At 38.4% G+C, this 22,688-nt stretch overlaps 1 protein-coding gene across 5 annotated transcripts in view; it reads left to right on the top strand.

Annotated features, from left to right (window-relative positions):
• Positions 1 to 22,688, top strand: part of ROBO1 (roundabout guidance receptor 1) — a 769,638-nt gene that overhangs the window by 309,564 nt on the left and 437,386 nt on the right. For 3 of the 5 annotated variants that reach the window (XM_072994024.2, XM_078388993.1, XM_078388992.1), the window contains one exon: positions 18,123 to 18,206. In XM_072994024.2, the coding sequence (XP_072850125.2) occupies positions 18,123 to 18,206 (84 nt within the window). Of the gene's footprint in view, positions 1 to 495; positions 18,207 to 22,688 lie in introns of those variants that run through there. The other 2 variants (XM_072994023.2, XM_072994021.2) reach the window with 1 other exon arrangement.

The raw sequence follows: 22,688 nt of genomic DNA, 5'->3' as shown, positions 1-22,688 counted from the left end.
TATTGTTCCAAAGTATTCCTGTACGAGATGTGTTCCTGGTTAAATTCATATACTACTCTACACATACTATACTTCACCGCAAACTTAGTCAAAATCCTCTGTTCCTATGTAGCTGTGCAAGAAGAAAGAAGAGTTAAGTTATGGTGGTCTACTCTATTGGATTAATTTACAACATTTCTTTTGTGGCATTAGTCTGGAGCCAGACCCAATGGCAAACACAAACAAACAAACAAACAAACAAAAAGCCTTAGTAGTCACATTCCACACCAGATTGTGACAGTGAAATGGTAAATTTGCACTGTTACACTGATGGTGTTATGCTAATAGGACTGCAAGTTAACTCAGAACACTGCCAGTTCAAGGAAGCAACTTTGGCACCTGCAGCCCATTTTCTAAGCATGGTAGGATGTCAGTTCCCTGCAGTATATCACAGGTTTCTGATGTTGGTTAGCATTCCATCCTCAGTCAGCCAAAATAAATGAAGAATTATAGAGTTTTTCAATTTAGGATTTATATCAGGGCAATATCTCTGTTAAAACAGCTTACAAAATATTGTGGAAGCTTTTCAGTTTTTCCAGAATTTTAACAAGGCAATATGTCAAGCCAAAGAAGGAGAGGAACAAAGCAGCTACCATTTTTAGTGTGGTATTTGATTCTTTTAATATTTGTATACTTACCGTTTTTTGCTTTTAAAGATTGTATTTTAATGATGTTAGCTGCTTTGTGTCCTTTTTAAGGAGAAACGCGGGTTAAAATATTTCAAGTGCCCTTTTAAATACTATCCTAAAGAAGAAATTCCAGCTGAAGCTTTAGCAAGAATTGAGATGGTTCCACATTGTTCCTGGGATCCTTATGAAGGTTGTCAGGAGCAAAGGTTTCCAGGAATAAGAAACAAGTTGTATCTCATTTTTTAATATATAAAATAGAGATACTAACTCAAAATCAGTATCATTCTTTAAGCAGTTGGGTGTAAGAGGATGAACAACTAGTACACATTTCCACACTTTGCCTGTAATTGTTGCACATGCTATTTCTAATATACCATTATAAACTCCAAACCAATGGCTAAATTTGCTGGTGTTATTTTTAATAAGCATTCCATGTCATTGATTTCCATTTGTAACTGAGTTACATATAGCACCAACTAGTGCCAACTAGTAATGCCCAGCCCGGAAGATTTTTTGGGACTGTATCAGTTTTAAGTTGGCACAATATGCGATAGCATCCTGTATATTTTCTCCTTGCATGACATTTGTTGGAGTCTTGGGGCCCAATGAGATGCTACAGATAGCTTGTCATTAGAAGCTAGATGTAGTATTCTAGGGACACTCTTCAAGCACAACCTGAACAATCATACATGCAATCAAGCCTGATCCACTCATAAAACAAAGCATACTAATTTGCAAATTATGTGAAGTTTTAAAGTCTCTTCCTGTGACAATTAGATATTTTTCATAAGGAATATTCTCCTCTGATCAGAGTTTATCTGTAATGTGCACTTTGGCCATCAATCTCCAAAGAACAAAGATTTATTCTAAAATATCCTGTTTTCTCCCTAGGATATAAACTGAATTACATCTCATGTAACAAAACCAACATCCATGCCATTCCTAAGTATCTAGGCACTTCCTTTCCAACATATACTTTCCTCAATTCCATATCCGATTTCCCTTTTACAACCAAGATAATGGGAAGGGGGGGGACAGGAACCAAAGTGTGATTTTTTGGGGTGGGAGGGGATGGTCCTCAGAAGAGGAGGAATTGTTGCAAGTAGAAAGAGGGGGAAATGAAGGCGAAGATGTAAAAGTGACAAGAGAAAAAGTAGGACAGAAAAAAGCTAATGATACATGTGTGTAAGCAGACAGAAAGAGAGAATATAAAGTAAGAAATAACAAGAATATAGAGATGATCCTGCAGCCTCGAGAAATTGATTCTTCCATAATATTTCTGTTTAACTCTGTGAGAACTAAAAATTGGAGGTTCATACATCAGAAGCAATACATGAAAAAGGTTTTATTTTGAATTGTTTGAAAGAAGGTAAAGGCAGCTATGTAATATATGGAAGCAAATCTTTTCTTCTATTTTAATAACCTACGTAATCCCTATTATAATTCAGATTTCATTATATACCTTCATGAAATATTTTCATATGTATGTATATTACTGCACATATAGTCATAGTTGAGACAAAGTATAGAAATTTAATAGAAAACTGGATAATGGTGTTTTCCTTTCATCTGTATATTTGATTCATTTCCTCTGTCTCCCTGTGTAGTTCCCACCCACCCCCACCAAAAGAAAATCTGCAGTTCAGCATTAAATCCACAGCCATAGAGTTTTCCCTTGAGGCAGTCAGGCACCTTTCTGACCTCTATAGTACTCCATTTAGAGGCAGAAATTAGACATATTTCCTTTTTCAGGCATTATTTTCAGTAGAGCAATCCACTGTAGACAGTGAAAATTCAAATTGCACTTTGCTATCACAACTAGCAAGACAGAATTCATAGAATCGGTTGTAGGTTCTTCACAACCACCATACTAGCCAGCTGTTAGCAGGTGCTGAAGTAGAATCAAACTTCTTTGATTGGCCATTCAAAACCTTGTTTCCTTTGTTAGATGGTCAGCCATTGCATAAGTTTTGTTTTAAAATAGTGACATATGAAAACACTTCCATCTGATGTCCTGCAGCAGCAAATATAAAAAAATTTGTTTGAGAATATCAGTAATAAAACAGACTGTGTGTCCATATTTGCTTTGGCTGAATGATGTATTAACAATTCAACAGAAAAGAAAATCAATGTACTCATCAGCCAGTTTGCCTCCATTTGTGACAAATGATGCAGCAGCTTAAATTCAAACAACTTTTGGATACTCCAGTGAAAAGCCAAACCAGAATGCTTTTTGATAAATCATCTTATAATATTCTTAAATCACCATATCATTATTTTACTACTTAGGTTTGTGGAACAAGGGATAGCAAATATTCAAATTGTTAAAATGCCAATGATACCTCCTCCCTTCACTAATGGTTACATAGAAAGATTATCAGTTATGTATATGATAAATTGGTTAGGTTTTCTAAACTTCCTAAAATTAATTGTTTAATTTTCCTAAACTGTAATATTTGCACAATTTCAGTCATTATGAGTGCGAGTAACATGTGGTTGCTGAGTTATTTATAGAGTACAAGATACAAAGGATGGGATTGTGTTCTCTTTAAAGGATCAAATGTTCAATCTGCAGGTAGTCTTTGTTCTGTCAAGTCAAGAGGTTCTTTTGGGTACCAATGGGAGAAGGTTACAGAATATTAGTAAAAGCAAAGGGGAAATTGCAATAAAATAATACAGGCTAATAAGAGGGGATAAAAACCTAATACAGCCTAACAAAGCAAAGATACAACTTGAAGACCCTTTTTCCCATGGGGAGTTCCTTGCTCAGTGGCAGGCCTGTTCCATCTGCTCCAATCCCCACATCCCTCAAAAGTTGACTGTATAGCATCAGATAGCTATGGCCTATACCAGAACTCAGCAATGCCCACAAATCCTTTTTATCATTTGTAGGCAGCTAGCACTGACCCCCTTGGCTAAAATCACAACACGTTCCTTCTTAATTGGCAAAACATAGAAAGCATAACTTCCTAATTATTACATTGATAAGGAGATTCCTCACTAATTGACAAACTGATAGTACTTGTCTTCAAAGGATTTACTTAATAAGCAAATTGATAGCATGTTGAGTTCCCAGGCACACATATCCAGAATTAATTAACTGCCCAGCACAACTGTATAAGAAAATTTATCTACTAGGTGCTAACCACATACCATCATAACAAGAACCTGTCTTCCCACACAGTTAATTGGTATACACATACTCTTCCCAGACAGTTATTTTTTCAGGTCAGGGAAAGGATATGAGAAGAGAAATGAATCTGTAAAGCAATCAGATTCTTCTCAGACTAAGAAAAAAACAAAAAGGCCTATACAAAGATGGAAACCTATGCATTTTCTAGTGATGGGGATATTCATAAATGTAAATGAATACGAATATCCGCATCCCAGCTGGACCTAATGAGAATTCAGCCCCCGGGACCGGACTGTCCACTCATATGCCCCAGTGTTGCGAAGGTCTTGTTCTTCCTACCAATGGTGCCCCAAGCTCCTCTGTCTTCCTGCTCAGCTGGTCACTCCAGGCAGGGGGGCAGGAGGACAAGTCTCCCCACAAGGCTGCTGAGTGGCCAGCCAAGCAGGAAGACAGCAGAAATCTGGGTGCTATTGGCGGGAAGAGCGGGACCTTCATGGCATTGTGAGTGAATGGTCTGGTCCCAGGGGCCAGACCCTCATTAGGTCCAGCTGGGACAGATATTCATATTCATTTACAAATACAAATATCCCCATCTCTAACATAAATCTATAGATGCAAGCAAACGTTTGCTTCAAGGAAAATTGGGACAGCACTACACCTCCCTAATTTTACAAAAATCTTCCACAATATAACACGACAGTCCTGGGCCCATCTTTGTCACTGAAGTCTGCCACAACCTGTGGCGTAGACTTCCTTTTAGAAGCTTTGGCTGGTATTTCAGAGGTAGCTGTTCTTAGATTGCAATACGTGGGTCACAGTTTTTCAGAGAGTAGTAATCTGAAGACTGAACTATTGCAGTGCAGTCTAAGTCTAGTGTTTTGCAGTACAAGCAGTTCTCAGATGTTCTTAGAACGAGGGGGAGAACAGGGCTGCATGTACAGTCCTTTCCCCAGACCTCTGTGCAGCCGTTTGATATCTGGAATAGCAATTACATACACATACAGGGTTCCCTTTGTGACCAGGAATTTGGAAAAATCAATATTCCAAGAAGTCTGTGTCCAGAGTTCTCAGATGCAATATATATTCAACCAAAGCTGCTGAAAATGGCAACTACCCATTCACCTTTTGTCCACCTATAATTTAAACCTACTATACTTTTTCTTTCAAAGTATATAATTTGAATATATGACCATAATCCCCAAGACATGACAGGAAACTGCTCTTAACTCAGCATTAGAGATGGGGGTATTATGAATATGAATATCCCCACACTGCTGGATTTAATGCATATGTTCATGCATCCACCGGCAGCGGCCCCGCTCATGCTTCCAATCGCTCCCAGAGCACCACTCTCTTCCTGCTCAGCTAGCCACTCCAGGCAGGAGGAGGGAGGATGAGTTTCCCTGCAGGACTGCTGAGTGGCCAGCCAAGCAGGAAGAGAGCAGCACTCCGGGAGTGATTGGACGGATGAACAGGGCTGCCGCTTCTGCCAGATGAATGAGTGGATGGGCCAGACCAGGGTCCAGACCCTCATTAAATCCAGAAGTGTGGGGTTATTCATATATGAATACTAATACCCCCATCTCTACTCAGCATCCATCCATGCCAGTGCACTAGTTTGCCTGTGTTCCTTCCTTCCTTCCCTGTCTATTCAGTGTTCCACTTTCCATGCAGCCTGGAAATAAATCATACATACTGCATGCCATATGTGCAGTTGCATAAGCAGGTTGGCACTGGATCTTCCAGATCACTACATTGTAATGACTGTCTTACAGGGGCAAAAAAAATTCCCAGAAAAATAAATGTTTATTCGTTGAAGGTTTTCACAGCTGGGATCTAATGGTTGTTGTGGGTTTTTTGGGCTCTTTGGCCGTGTTCTGAAGGTTGTTCTTCCTAACGTTTCGCCAGTCTCTGCGGCCGCCATCTTCAGAGGACAGCAAGTGCTGTCCTCTGAAGATGCCGGCCACAGAGACTGGCGAAACGTTAGGAAGAACAACCTTCAGAACACGGCCAAAAAGCCCAAAAAACCCACAACAACCAAAATAAATGTTGATTTCTGCAATCCCAAAGTAATGGCTAACTGGCTTTTGGCAGAAAGGTTTTGTATGCTATGCACACTTCATGTAGAGTTCCACCTCCTTGTAATTGATCCCAACCTCACATTGGTGTGTTGTGCTCCAACAGATGATATTTGAAGACTGAACTAAGGTGAAATACCCTTTGACCTCAACGTGAGATTTATCTCCAAGTTTTGTTGTTTTGTGTATGTGTATGTGTTTTCCTGATAAATCTTGCAGGAATTCTTAAGGTATTTCTCAATTTTTGTGTCATTTTTTAAAAGAAGATATAATAGGCTACATAGAATAATTACACTCCTGCACAAAAGTATTTCTTTCCTGTACAAGATTTCCTGGAAAGGGTATTGCGCTGTGCAGAATTTGGAAATTTCTTCCACAAAAGCCCAAAAGAAAAAGTAAGGACAAGAAATCTCCTTGATGCAGGAAAATTCTTGACAAGAAATCTCAACATGCTAAGACATGGCAAATTGCTGAAAACAAAAGCATTTTCAAGTACTCTCCACATCCCCAAGCTACCTTGGCTCAACGATCTCTTACACTCTCTCCCTAGATGTTGAGCCGGATAAAAGCATTGGGAAAGCAGCTACCATGTTCTCTAGACTCACAAAGAGAGTATGGCTTAATAAGATCTGATTGTTGAGCTGGATAAAAGCATTGGGAAAGCAGCTACCATGTTCTCTAGACTCACAAAGAGAGTATGGCTTAATAAGAAGCTGATGGCATACACGAAGATCCAGGTCTATAGAGCCTATGTCCTGAGCACACTCCTGTACTGCAGCGAGTTCTGGACCCTTTGTGCATGGCAGGAGAGGAAGCTGAACACCTTCCACATGCGTTGTCTCTGATGCACTTTTGGTATCACCTGGCAGGACAAAATTTCAAATAGAATAGTCCTAGAACGAGCAGGAATTTTTAGCATGTATATATTACTGACACAGCGCCGTCTACATTGGCTTGGGCATGTCGTGAGAATGGCTGATGGACGGATTCCAAAAGATCTCCTATATGCAGAATTAGTGCAGGGAAATCGCCCCAGAGGGAGACCACAGCTGCGATACAAGGACATCTGCAAGCGGGATCTGAAGGCCTTAGGAATGTACCTCAGCACATGGGAAACCTTGACATCTGAGCGTTCAACCTGGAGGCACGCAGTGCATCATGGCCTGTCCAGATTTGAAGAGACACTTGTACAGCAGTCCCAGGCAAAGACGCAGTCCCGAAACGAGCAAAACCAGGGAGCTGGACAGGGGACAGATTGTATTTGTCTTCAATGTGGAAGAGATTGTCACTCTCAAATTGGCCTTCTCAGCCACACTAGACGCTGTTCCAAGACCTCCATACAGAGCACGTTACCATAGTCTCTCAAGACTGAAGGATGCCTACTACCACATCCCCAGTCTGAACTATTGAAGGTGTGTTTTTTCCCTACAACCCCAAAAAGTGTTAACAAAATTTTAGATGTTAATAATAAAATGATCTGATTTTTTGCCACAATCTTATCTCTAATCTCTCTTTAATGGAAGGCATTTCATTAAAGCATCATTGTATCTATATTTTACCAGTACAGTATTGGTTTGTTTGCCAAAGATATCATTCTATATACAGTGGTGCCTCGCTTAGCGATGTTAATCCGTTCCAGGAAAAACGTTGCTAAGTGATTTCTTCGCTAAACGGAATAAAAAAGCCCATAGAAACGCATTAAAACATGTTTAATGCGTTCCTATGGGCTTAGAAACTGACCTTATGCGAAGATCCTCCATAGGGGCGGCCATTTTCAGTGCCTCTAAAGCGAGGCAAAACAGCGGGTGGCCATTTTGGAACCGCCGACCAGCTGGCCGAAAATGGGGGCTTTGCGATGATCACTTCCCCGCAATCATCGCAAAGCGATTTTTCCCCATGGGGGCCATCATTAAGCGATCGCTTTGGCGATGGCCAAAACCCCATCACTAAGCGATTTCATCACTCAACGGAGTGATCGCTAAGCGAGGCACCACTGCACCATGAAATTATCTTCCTGAACCCTAATCCATGGTTGCCAGGACCACTTTTGGTGACACTAAGCTCTCTTTCATCTCCAGTGTTTAATCCTAGTAGTGCTTCTGGTTAAAGGTCTGATTTACTATTGTATAATAGTGTCTTCACAGTAGTACTTTTTAATAGAATCACATTCTGTGCTGCAATTATCTGTTTAATATGGAACAAATTAGAGTTGTATATAAGAGGAAGAGATATAGTTAGATATGGTATTTGACAATTTCAGAAAAAAGTATTGGGTATGCAATTGTGGCATGCACTGTCTCAACCTCTATTGGCTATGAAGCTTTAGTTTGACTTGACCATTACTCTTATTTATTTCTGTAGGCTTGAAGAGTCTGAAATAGGGAGAATGTTTTATGTTTACTGGGGGGGGGGAAACCCTGTATTGTTGCTTGAGCATTCTCGTGTCTCTTAAATCATGATATTTCAATGTCCATTTTTTATTGCTCTGGGACTTTTGTGTGCAAGGGTAGTTCCTCTCCTCCTGCCATTATTTTGGGGTTTCATAGGTATCTGTGAGAGTTCTGAAAATTGCAGCCACTGGCTAATATTCTCATGCTGAGCTTGTACACGATTATAAATTGAAAACACCTTGAGATATCTGCCCATTTTGCTCTAAATCCTTAGTGCCCCTTGTTGTGCTGCATGATTGCCTACGTGATATTATTTTTCTAAGGCTGAGTTTTGACATGATAGAGCAGTTATTGATTATTGTCCTCGCCAGCTGTTTCATTCTAGGATGAAGGTTTATTCTCTCTGTGGTCTGAGTTCATAAACTTCGAAGTAATTTTTGACTCTGTGCTTTCTTTTGGGAACCACATTGATCAGAAAAATAAGATCTAAAGCCACACACTTTTATAGATTGCTTAAGAGTGTTACATTGATTTATTTTTTTCATAAATCTTACAAATTCTTATTCTTAGGCCTTCTATCTATGTGTATATGGATTTTGTTATCATTTAGAAAACAATTGGACTGCTTCTGTTCTGGTCATCCAATTTCTTCCCAGCATTCCTAGTTATATCAGCAACTGGCCAAATATAGCATATGTACTGTGGTTCTGTTTTCTGAATGACTTAATGTACTTGAAACGGGCAAGAATCACAACCATATTGCAGAATAATCCTATCATATCCCTATGATATTGGAGCCTTTCAGATACCCACAGTCACACTGATTCAAGTCTGTCCAAACAGAATAAAGGAAGGAGAGGTAGCAGTTGTGTAAATTATTTCCTTCTTTGTGATGGGGATGAGAGGAATTATTCCCTGGTGTTGGGTGGATGTGCAGGGACACAATGCCCCCCAGTCCTCTTTGCCTATCTGTCCACAGCCTTCTTACCTCTTCTGATGTCCAAGAAGCAAGACATACAAATTTTCCATGGGATCCGGAGGCGAGATCTGAAGTCAGGTTCTCTCTGAGTGTGACCTTCTATCTCTGTTTTCTATGAAGAATATCTAATGTATCCTATATCACTGGTCCCCAACCTTGGGCCTCCAGATGTTCTTGGACTTCAACTCCCAGAAATCCTGGCCAGCAGAGGTGATGGTAAAGGCTTCTGGGAGTTGTACTCCAAGAACATCTGGAGGCCCAAGGTTGGGGACCACTGTCCTATATGCTCCTGAAACATTGTCCACAGTCATGCTGATGCAAGTCACTTAGGAAAGAAGAAAGGAGAGAGCAGTTTTAGGTCTAAATTTTTCCTCTGTTCATGATGGAAATGTCCATCATGAAGAGAGGTGTCCAAGAACTATGAAGCATTAGGCTCAGCCAGATCCCAGGACTGTACAATTACACTGGTAATCTGATTTTACAAAATAAACATTTTTGAAAAATAGTCAACGAGATGAGAACACATTATAAGGTTATCACCTTGAATACACGTGTACACATGTGCTGAGAAAGAAAAAGACTAAAATCCTATAGAAAGTCATAACTGACCTAGGTCTATTGAATCAGTGGAAGTTCTCACCAAATCAATGGGCCTACATTAGTTCCAGCTTACTATTGAATCTCAGCTGTTTACACGTGCAGATATATAACATAACTCTACCTGTATTGCTAGAGTCCTATTTTCTTTATAAATAGCTCATAAAAACAAATAGCCCATCATTGTAAATAGCACAAAGTAGACGTTGAAGAGAATGATCTTGACAACAGGGTTGTAATATGGACTTACAAATGATGGATGGAAAGCCTGCTCCAGTATAGATTTTTTCATATGATTTAGAAATGGCTGGTGCTTTACACTTTAGTTTGGCTCAACAAAATTTCTGTATGCTTAGGGCTCATTTCTGTGGTTCTTGAGATATGTTTCTTGCAATGTCTGGATGGAAATGTTATATAGTATTTTCCCTTAACAAGTTCACTCCTTCAGGAAGGAGCTGATGGGGGCATATTTGAGAGTGAAACTGCTCACAGCAGTCACTGAATCTATTGATTTAAGCAGCAAACTTTTTACTTGTGAGCAGGGAGAATAATTCTTCTATGAAATTCACTAGACCAAAAACTTTCTGCTTTCAATGAAATTCAAGGAACTTGGCTTAGGAAACTTTATGCACAACTACTTGCATGAATTGTCCCCTGTGGTGTAGACCACAATCTTCAAAGAACAGCATAGAAAAAACAAGGGAGCTTACAAGCACTAATAAAACAGCTGTATTTCATACTTATTGTTGGGTCAATCTCCACATACATCAAAATATGGAAATTAAAAAGGAAAAACTTTACATTCTTATTCTTCATTTTATGTTCTTGCAGATTTTTAAAAATATATTTGCAATCAGATAATATAGTTTATTATTTTAAAAAATTAGGAATATATTTCATATTGCTAACCTTTGAAAAGATAGAAGACAGAAAATTGAAAAGACTGTTGCTGAAATGTATGTAACCATGAAACTGCTAAACTGGAGAAGTTAAATACACAGCATGTAAAATCTGTTATTGTTTCATACGTGTACAAACACTTTCAGTCTTTTGTATCTACTGTAGCTATTCAAGTGTACTAAAACTTGTTCTCAGACAAACATCAGAGTTTGCATATTCATTATGAGGTACCATACAATATCTACATAGAATTATAGGTTCTCTGGCATGTGTCTTTCATGGGGCTATGTCCTATCACTTGTGCAGCCTTGGGCAAGCTGCATGGTCCCAGAGTACCACTAGAAGGAAGGTCTGGTAAACAATTTCTGAATACTTAGAAAATACTGGGAAGGTTGCCATAAACTGGAATCAGCTTCAGAGCACACTGTAATTATTCTTATAGCTATCTGGGCTTAAAAGATGGAAAATTCTGAAGGCTTCTTCAATAGATTCATAAAGAAAGTAAAGAAAGAAACATTGTGATTGTTGCTGTCTGAGTCATTAACATCATTTCACCATTTTAATATGATTCAGTGGTTAAATTTGTACTAACCATAGAAATGCCACAGTCAAATACCATACAACTTTTTTTAGTTTTCACTAGTGCCAGAAAAAGTATACCGTATTTTTCGCACCATAAGACGCACTTTTTTCCCACAAAACAGGGGGGTGAAAGGTCTGTGCGTCTTATGGAGCGAAGAAAACAGATTAAATTTTCCTGTTTTCTTCTCCTAAAAAATTGGTGCGTCTTATGGAAAGGTGTGTCTTATGGAGTGAAAAATACGGTATATTCATGTTTCAACATATCTTTCTCAAGAAAAACGGATGGCATAACTGATTATACATGTTTACTAACCTTATTTTATCTTTCTTCTGCCTTCTCTTCATATAAACAATAAAGTAAATTGACTTTTTTCAATTGATGGTGAAAACTGTACAGTGCTGATAACTGTTTTCTAAAGGAGTTTGGACAAGAGATTACTAAAAGTTAATTTTCCATCACTTTACTTACTCAGCTTTTTTTATTTGTTATATCTCTTCATTCACTCTGATCTTATCTGGCTCACATTACTGAATTTCTAGACAGGAATATTAATTGGCATTTTGAAGATGATCATTAATAAAAGATTAGGCAAAAGCAAATGAGTATAAACTACTATCAATATTAGAACTGTGTTCTGCAAATTGGATCAATTCTCATTGATTTCCTTCAGTAATCCACAGTGATGTAGGAAGATACATCTGAAAAAGAGTGCTGAACACATTGAAACCTGAGTGTGAGAAATGATGTGTCTTTAAATATCACTTTGTAATGTTAAGTTTGTGGAAAGCAACAAAGAAAGTCAATGTTTGCTCCCACCTCTGTTTGGTTTATAGTATCAATTCATCTTATTGTATACTCAGCATATATCCTATCTAACCTGATCACCCCCTTTCTCTTAATTAATTTGGTAAAAATCTAGTTTGTTTGGTGATAATTAATAGGAGACTTAAAACAACTAAAAAAGAATGGATTTCTCATTGTAAACTAATTTTGTTTAATAATACTTCAGTGCTATATTGATATCGGGACCTATGAAAAATGTACAAAATGTCAAACCACATTGTCTGATTTTCATGATGAAATATATATTTCAAGCATATAAATTGGAATGTAATTTCTGGAAATTATTGAAATTGGTAGTAACTAACAGTAGTAGCTAACAGATTAATCCTCTTCATGGATTGCTGCCTTGTTGTGGCAAAGGGGCTTGAGTAACTCAGAGATGCTACGGGCTAAGCCATGCAGGGACACCCAAGATGGACAGGTCATAGTGGAGAATTCCGACTAAACGCAATCCAACTGGAGTAGGAATTCGCAAGCCACTCCAGTATCTTTGTCAAGAATACCCCATGAACAGAAACAAAAGGCTAAAATATATGACGCTGGAAGATGAGTCCCTCAGGTCAGAAGGCATCCAACTTCCTACTGAGGAAGAATGGAGGACAAGTAGAAGTAGCTCCAGAGCTAATGAAGTGGTTGGGCCAAAGCCAAAAGGACATTTGACTGTGGACGTGCCTGGAAGTGAAAGGAAAGTCCAATGCTGCAAAGAAAAATACTACATAGGAACCTGGAATGTAAGATCTATGAACCTTGGTAAGCTGGATGTGGTCAAGCAGGAAACCACAAGAATAAACATTGACATCCTGGGTGTCAGTGAACTAAAATGGATGGGAACTGGCGAATTCAATTCAGATGATTATCATATCTATTATTGTGGGCAAGAATCCCGTAGAAGTAATGGAGTAGCCCTCATAGTCAACAAAAGAGTGAGAAAAGCTGTAATGGGATATAATCTCAAAAATGATAGAATGATTTCAATACGAATCCAAGGCAGACCTTTCGACATCACAGTAATCCAAGATACAGTAATGCACCAGTCACTAATGCTGAGGAGGCTGAAATGGACCAATTCTATGAAGGCTTACAACACCTTCTAGAACTGACACCAAAGAAAGATGTTCTTCTCATTATAGGGGATTGGAATGCTAAAGTAGGGAGACAAGAGATAAAAAGAACAACAGGAAAGTTTGGCCAAGAGTTCAAAATGAAACAGGGCAAAGGTTAATAGAGATTTATCAAGATAACAAGCTGGTCATCATAAACACTCTTTTCCAACAACACAAGAGGCGACTCTACACATGGAAATCACCAGACCTGCAATACCGAAATCAGATTGATTATAGTCTCTGCAGCCAAAGATGGAGAAGCTCTATACAGTCAGCAAAAACAAGCCCTGGAGCTGATTGTGGCTCTGATCATCAGCTTCTTATAGCAAATTCAATTTTAAACTTAAAAGAGTAGGAAAAACTACTGTGTTAGTCAGATATAATCTACTAAACCAAATCCCTTACTGAGCCTCTTGGCACTGTGGTTAAACTGCTGCATTGCAGCCAAAACTGTGCTGACAACTTGGGGTTCAATCCCAGGTAGCTCGCTCAAGGTTGACTCAGCCTTCTCTCCTTCCAAGGTCGGTAAAATGAGTACCTAGCTCGCGGGGGGGGGGGCAGTGTGTATCCTGCATAATTAATTTGTAAACCGCCCAGAGAGAGCTTGAAGTGCTATGGGGTGGTATATAAGCAGCATGCTTTTTTGCTTTGCTTTATGAATACACAGTGGAAGTGATGAACAGGTTTAAGGAACTAGACTCGGTTCGACAAAATGCCTGAAGAAGTTTGGATAGAAGAGTTAGGGAAAGTTACAGAAAATTGAATGCAGACTTCCAAAGAACAGCAAGGAGAGACAAGAGGGCCTTCTTAAATGAACAATGCAAAGAAATAGAGGAAAATAATAGAAAAGGAAAAAAGAGAGAGATCTGTTCAGGAAAAATTGGAGATATTAAAGAAACATTTTGTGCAAAGATGGCCATGATAAAGGACAAAAATGGTAGGGACCTAACAGAAGCAGAAGACATCAAGAAGAGGTGGCAAGAATACACAGAAGAATTATATCAGAAAGATCTGGATATCCCAGACAACCCAGATAGTGTGGTTGCTGACCTTAACCCAGACATCCTGGAGTGTGAAGTCAAGTGGGCCTTAGAAAGCTTGGCTAACAACAAGACCAGTGGAGGTGATGGCATTCCAGTTAAATTATTTAAAATCTGGACCATAAAGAAGCTGACCGCCGAAGAACTGATGCAATGAAACAATGAATCAGGATTATTCATGGTGTGTGTGTTTTTTAGTTTGTGTCTGGGGAGAGAGACACAGTGCATCCACTCCCTCTGCCACCTGCCCATCCCTTTCCCACTGCCCCCATCACTTCCCTACCTGATCGTGCCACTGTCTCCTCTTCCTCATCCACAACCACCATGTTCAGAGACAGTGGCCTAGCTTCCCTTCCAGGATCCAAACTAGCTATCTCTGCATATGTGCACACCTATGAGCTGGCCCATTGCCAACATTCTATTCCTGGGCAATTTGATTGACAGGGCGGTGGTCAACCAACTGCAAGCATTCTTGAAGGCAGGGGGGCAGTGGAAGAGGATGTGGTATCCATTTTGCTGAAACAAAACAAAGTGCCAAGCAGAATGAAATTCAGTACTTTGTTTCATTTTGGCAGAACAGATTGCAGGAACTGAACCATGAACCAGCCCAGTACATGTTTGTTGTTATTGCTATTGTTCATATTTCAGTTCATGCCCATCTCTATGCATCAGTGTTTTGGATGAGACAAAAAAGTCATATTCTTTCTCAGTGTGCTTTCCATTTTCACCAGCATCTGTAGCAATGCCCTCTGAAGTCCATAGTGGGTTTATCTCTGGTAGGCTTTGAGCAAGAACTTAAGTGCATATCTTCTCCAAATGTCTCTATCAGGTTCCAATGAACTCTGCAACTGGTTCATGCATCCTAGATTATTCTGAATATCTGTTTCTTAAGTAGTAGTAGTAGTAGTAGTAGTAGTAGTAGTAGTAGCAGCAGCAGCAGCAGCAGCAGCAGCTGTTGTTGTTGTTGTTGTTGTTGTTGTTGTTGTTGTTTTACATTCTGTACATCTGGCAGCCAGGGCCACTCTGGGTGGTTAAAGAGCAACTCCGTTCGAGGCATGAAAGAAAGATGCAATATCAGCTTGCAGAAAACACCTTGTTCAAAGAAACAAATCCCAGTTATGCCAGTAGCATGCAAGTTCTTGGGGTCACTGTTTTTCAGAATTCCAGTAGGAACAGTCATGTACTGTAAATAAGCAAAGTAAAATGTATTTTGAATCGAAACATTTGCCTTGCAAAGCTTTGTAAGAGACCCCTGGCAACTATATACCAAGCAAATACAGTAAAATATCAAGGTCAATTTTCCCTTTCATTCTTTCTTTTAATATTAGATTGTTAAACCAAACTCCTGTTTGGATTGTACACTGATGAAAGAGAAATCACAAAAGTTGTGATAGCTGATTGAAGCTAGCTCATGTGGTGCCAGTCATGCAAATAGCACAGGACCAGACATGTGAGGGGAACCTCATGAATTAGCTTCAATTTGCCATTAATACAGCTACAGTTGTGCCAGCATAAATCCCAATAGGATTTTGATCCAAACGTGTTATATTTGCCCTGGAAGCTAATTATGAGACATGGGAAGACTGCTTTCAAAACAGATCTGTGCTTTTAATTTAATAATATATTCCTCTATAAATAGAAAATATTATATCTCTGCCACTTAATTTATCCCATGGCTTACCTAGCTGCCCTTGACTATTGCAATTCACAACTGGCCCCAAAGCAACATGAATAAGACAATAGTGTATAGCAGTAGACACATCTTCCTTCAGTGCAGCTCTGAAAGATGTACATGAGATTGGTTATTACTGGGTTCCAAAGATGAATGGATAAATTAATGAAAAGTCTTCACCTTTCTCCTCTACCTTATGGGCAAAATATATAGATATACTGTACAGGAAAGTGATGACAAACCTCGATAGCATCTTTAAAAGCAGAGACATCACCTTGCCAACAAAAGTCCAAATAGTCAAAGCTATGGTTTTCCCTGCAGTGATGTACGGAAGTGAGAGCTGGACCATAAAGAAAGCTGACCGCCGAAGAATTGATGCTTTTGAATTGTGGTGTTGGAGGAGGCTCTTGAGAGTCCCCTGGACTGCAAGGAGAACAAACCTATCCATTCTTAAGGAAATCAACCCTGAATGCTCACTGGAAGGACAGATCCTGAAGCTGAGGCTCCAATACTTTGGCCATCATGAGAAGAGAAGACTCCCTGATAATGACCCTGATGTTGGGAAAGTGTGAAGGCAGGAGGAGAAGGGGACGACAGAGGATGAGATGTTTGGACAGTGTCATCAAAGCGACCAACATGAATTTAACCCAATTCCGGCAGGCAGTGGAACATAGGAGGGCCTGGCATGCTCTGGTTCATGGGGTCACGAAGAGTCGGACACGACTAAACGACTAAACAACAACAGTACATTCACATATATGTACACACATGGGCTCAGTAGTACAAAAATGATCATTTAAACAAAAATGCTTCTATTGAAAAAAATTGACTAAAATTCTTTATACTTCATTCCTTATTAAAAGTAGTAATTTTTACCAAAGCAGGAACTGCCTTTTTCTTTGCTTTTCTTGCTATTATGATAAGAATAAGTGCACTATTTATATCATAACATATACACATGTAACTCTTTCTACTTGGTCTTTTTTATAATTGTAGGAATTCTGAAGATATACTTCAGAGCTGCATTGTTTTCCAAGAAAATTCACTTCTCTGTAACAATGCACTTAGATATAAAGGGCAAGGGAATGTATCAGTAATTAGACATATACATATGTTTAATACAGGTTAGACTGACTTTTGCAAAACAGGAAACTACTAAAGCTAATATTTCTTAGTTTTGCATAACATTTGAGTATTTTTAAAGTGTTTTACTGTCATTCCTTTCTACCTCTTAGCCTTTATTGATTACTTTCAGTTCAAGAAAATTAAATGTTATTGGAAAATAAATTATAGTTTTGTAGTGTTGTACTAAAATACACTGACAGATACCTTGGCATTATTTAAATAGAATTTTTGTCTTTTTTTTTCTAATTACCTTTTCCTCAATAGTATGTATGCATTATCACATGATTTGATAACACTTCGCTATTGACCTTCTATAGGAATCTCTGATTTTAGAAACATGAGTGTGAAATATTTACTTTGAATTGACTTTTTTTCCAGTCCAGGAGAATCACTATTTTTCACTTAATCATAAACTGTTGCCTTTTGCAATGTATGATCATTGTCTTTTCCAATGCGCCACCTTCAGCAAAGGAATAGCACTTATCAAATCCCTCCTCCTTATTTGACAAGACACTTCTTTTTCCCTTTCCCACAAAGAGGTAAAGTCCCCTGAGTCTGTAATTGCCAGGAGATGAAGCAATGATGGGCAGTGATCACAGTCAATAGCTTTGATTAACAATAAGGTAGAAAATTAGCAATGCTAGCATTCAACCACCCTGCCTCCTCTTCCCCATATGTCCACCCCAGCATGTGCTGTCTGCTCTGCAGAATGTAGAGTGAACACTTCAGAAGCAGCAAAATCAGGGTGAAGGTGCAAGAGAGGGCTAAAACTTAAAAAAAAAAAAAAAAAAAGCATCAGGAAGAGTATTTAAAAACCAGAAGGAATGTTGCTGAAAATATTACAGAAGTTCATCCAGCTAATAGCATGGAAAGATGAAGTGTGCTGTGTGCTGTCACTGTCTGTTTTTCTATCATGTGTGGATGTACTTGTCTATGGACATTATTTGATTGAAATGGCAACTACTGTTACCACTGTGAATCCATCAACAGCTCTTATGTTATTTCCGACAGACTCCGATGATCTAGAGAGAGGCAACGACAACGGAACACCACCTCCCACCTCAGATCATGAGGACAATTCGCTGGGCTACACTGGTAGAGTATATTTTTCCAAACTATTTTCTTCTACTTTCATATTCCTATCTTCCATTCTCACCTATACACAGTTGTGTAACCAACCTGACACCATTGCTATAATCATAGGCTAATAGTATTCATCCTGAAAGATACAAATATAGTCCTTAAAAAAGAAAGATTGAGAGTTATTTTCCGAAGCTTGATGAAGCTGTTTGAATTTTTGGAAGGAATGCAAAGATGTAACATTGATAGGGAGACAGAATTTGTTCCCTCTCTAGATTTTTTGGAAAACTAAATACAAAGTTTTCCCCCAAGCAATTTGTTCTCTACATTATATATTAAAACATCATTTCACTCTCTTTTATTCTGAATGCAACTTAACTATTTTACTTTGCAAAACTCTCTACTCTCCATCTCAATTAGGTATGCTAGACCTACATCACATGAGGCCATGGGGGTGGGGAAGGGGGGGAGAACTGGCAAAATGATTAACACTCTCAATGACAGAGTGGTGCATCAGGAATCTTTTTCCAGTTCTTCCATCCTTATTAACTCTGAGCACTACACAATTAACCCTACTGTCATCTCAATTATAAAAGTCTCATAGCTAAATATGTCCAATTGGGATTACTCATGAAATAACATGCCAGTCAATATTAGAAAGAATGACTGGTACTAATCCTAATAAAATAAAAAGCAGGTTACAGTATTTTCTACTCTGGACAGTATACTCCTAAAAAAATGCCTCAAGAATTTAGGGTTTGTTTTTTCATACATGAGCACATGCAGTAGTAGAGGTCAGTTGCTTTGAATGGACAAAATATAGTTGATATATATAAACAAAGAATATAATCCATAGTCAAAATACCTTTCTATCAAAGGAATGAACAAATAGCATAAAGTCTTTATTATGTCTTAATAAATATTTATATACAGTATATTTAATGATGTCTTGCTTCCTAATAATCATATCTTGTCAATGCTTGATGGAAATTTGAATGCACATCTGGGTCAAATTTGTTTTTATCCCCCAAAAAACATTTCCTTTACAAGAAGATTAAAATGAATAACATATACCACCTCTTTTTGTGTATCCAAAATATGCAAAATTAAAAATACTGAGAAAAGTTGCCATGTATTTCTGATAACTACACATATTTCAAGTTTTAAGGAATTTTTTCACTCTTCAGATAGGTGCATCCAGGACTGCTTTATATCAGGTGCATAGAATGGAGTCAAAGATGCATTGGCTAACAATGGAAATAATCTTGGTTTCATGCTGATTAACTTGACAACGTGTGTGGCTCCTGTGAAAAAAATGTTCATGTTGGGTTTTATACCAAAAGAAACCAGAAATAAAACTCATCATATCATTATGAATTCATGCAAATTTGTGGTACAACCAGACTTAGAGTCCTTTGTCCAGTTCGGATCACCAGTTCTCAGAAAAGATATTGTGGAGTAGAAGAAGGTACAGTAAAAGTCCATCAAAATGGTCAATCAGCTAGAATAACTCCCATATGTGAAAAGTTTATGACATATGTGACTTCTTAGTCAAAATGTATATAGAGGTGTAACAAAAGTATACATTGTGTGGAGAAAGTGGAGAAAGAAACAGTATAAAGTATTTATACTGTATAGAACATACACTGTGAAATTCAATACCAGAAGATATGGTGGTCACAGCTTTAAAACAGAATTAGACATATTTGTGAAGGATAAGATTGGCAGTGACAGCTAGTTGCAATGACTTTACACAAGCCACCATGAAAAGGAAAATGGTATAACCTGCAGTGGCAAATTGTGTCTTTTCTTAGATACCTCATTGTGCACCAGCTGCATGGCTTGGCTCAGGAGCATGCACTTCAACATTGTGAGTTATGCCATGTCCCTTCCATGAGTGTAACTATTCAACAGGATTTTTGCCATTGAGTTGGATCCAGACTTACTCATAGCTACAGCAGATCCATTGAAATCAGTGTGATTTTAAGGGTAACCATGGGAGGAGGATCCTGTTTATCCTTACCCTTCTACTTTCATGAACTGGACCAAGGACCCACACCTCCAATTTCTATACCAGTTTCTGTTTCCTATCCAATTTGAAGGCATGAACCTATTTGGTCTAGATTAGGAATACATGAAGAGAAAAAGGTTAAAGCCCCCAGCCTGTAAATATAAGATATTACCCCATATCACACCTTCTGCCCTTATTCTTGAAAAAGGAAAAAGAAGAGATATATAGTATGCTGCCAGTTTCCAGTAAATGAACAATTTCAATTTTTCTAAAAGTCTATAATAAAAAGAACAGTTTTTCACTTGTATTGATTACATTAAAAACATATAATGTGAAATGCATTATATGTAGTGTGTAGATCTTACATAAAATGAATCATACTTGTAAATGTAAAATAGCATGTAAAATATACAACAGTCTTTTATTAATAAGCATAAGAGGCTAAAAGAATCAAACGAAGATATGGAACCTTGTCATTTTGGAATAAAATATAATTCATTGTATATTTCATTGACTATTTATAAGCAGTTATTGAGGTGCAAATAAAATACATCAATACTAATACAGACATAGAATGACCTGCATAACACCATACCTAATAACAATGAAATTCCAACTAATTAACAAGACTACCTTTTTCATTGGCAGTTTATCCCCTAGACAGTAAAATTGCCATGATGAGTAGGTGAGATTTGCAATGTGTCCTTATTAATGAGAAAGTAACTATTGAGTTTTTCACTCAGAAGACAAATAAGTAATCTAAATATACCAAAACAAATTATAACAATAATGATAATCTTAGAACTGCACATCTGGAAGGGACCCTATGGCTCATCAAGTCCAGCACCTGTCAGGAAGGTACAGTGCGGAATCGAACTCCCAACCTCTGACTCCAGATACCTAAACCATTGAGCTATTCAGCAGTTCAAAACAAGGTGAAAACTACTGTATGTTTCTGTCTCCTACCAGAATTATTTTTGTAATTCAACTTAATTTTTTGTGTTCTGTTTTTATTCCTGAAAAGAGTTGTTTCAGATACTCACAGCTGCTAACAAGACATAGGTTTAGATGGGGGCATAGCTTTTTCCAGATAACTTGAATTAAAATAAAAGTTCCACAAAACACTCAATATGGTACTGTCTTGTCAGCTGTGTTCTTTGCCTTTGGTTCCACTTATAGGAGGAGCCAAGGTCCTCCTATAAAATCCTGAACAAGGATATGGCTACAATAGTGACAGGGAATGATCTAGTCTGAATGATGGGGCTTCATTAGACGGCTTCATTTCACATGGGAATCACTTCTGCAGCTCCTGTAGTAACAATCTAGTTAACCATGTATTGGCATTAGATCAGTCCATTTTGGTCAATTTGGTTGCAATGTGCCCCACTCCTTCTTACTCCCCATCTCCTGCCTTCTGTTTTGCAATGGCTGCCAGCTGGTTGAGAAACACCCTGCTTCAATTTGTTTGTGAGTTGGCATTAATTCTAGGTTTTTAAGCACATGAAAAGGGGGTATGGATTGCCATGCTTCATCCTCATTTTTCTCCTTCTCTTCTTTTATAAATTATTTTTATAAAAAATAATTATAAATTTATAAATATATTTTCTTAAGTGGAATAGTGCTATATTATTTCATTACTGAAGGACCTTAAGTGACCCTTTAAGCTTCTTCATTTCCTACTGCTTACTGCTGTAGGGTCAGAAGACCAAGCAGTCCTAAGATCGAATCCACGTGACGGAGTGAGCTCCCGTCGCTTATCCCAGCTCCTGCCAACCTAGTGGTTCGAAAGCATGCAAATGCAAGTAGATAAATAGGGACCACTTCGGTGGGAAGGTAACAGCGTTCTGTGTCTAAGTCGCACTAGCCATGTGACCACGGAAGATTGTCTTTGGACAAACGCTGGCTCTATGGCTTGGAAATGGGGAAGAGCACCACCCCCTAGAGTCGAACACGACTCGACAAAAATTGTTAAGGGGAACCTTTACCTTTTACCTTTACTGTACTATTGTGCTATGTAATCTTCACTGCCTAATGTTCAGCAACATGAGCTTTGCAAAACTAGCAGGCAATATATGTGCCTAAAGGCAAAGCTGGACAGCCAAAATATCATTTTCAGCCCTGAAGCTCAGTCCAAGTGGAAATGTATTTTTAAAAAAAAAAAATTAAAAAATAATTAAAACAAAAATGCTTTTTTTTTCTCACTTCAAAATAGTATGGACAGTGTCATCTGCGGTCACAGCCAGACCACACCAATCTCTACATTTCTCCACTGACATTTAGGAAGAACACACACACACCGGCCTCACACTGGAGCAATCTAGGCAACCACACAGCAGGAAAAACACATTTATTTGGACCAATCTTAATCATTCCAATGCTAGATGAATCTGGAACAGATTGGTCTCCATTAGGGATGGGTTAGAACACTCTAATATAAATGTTATGTAGTCAACATTTTCTATCCCAGCTGTTCCAGCAGGGGGCTA

The sequence above is a fragment of the Pogona vitticeps genome, chromosome 3 (assembly GCF_051106095.1).
Source record: "Pogona vitticeps strain Pit_001003342236 chromosome 3, PviZW2.1, whole genome shotgun sequence".
Taxonomy (NCBI): domain Eukaryota; kingdom Metazoa; phylum Chordata; class Lepidosauria; order Squamata; family Agamidae; genus Pogona; species Pogona vitticeps.
Note: the sequence above shows the minus strand (reverse complement) of the source record. Positions and strands in the feature narration are given on the sequence as shown.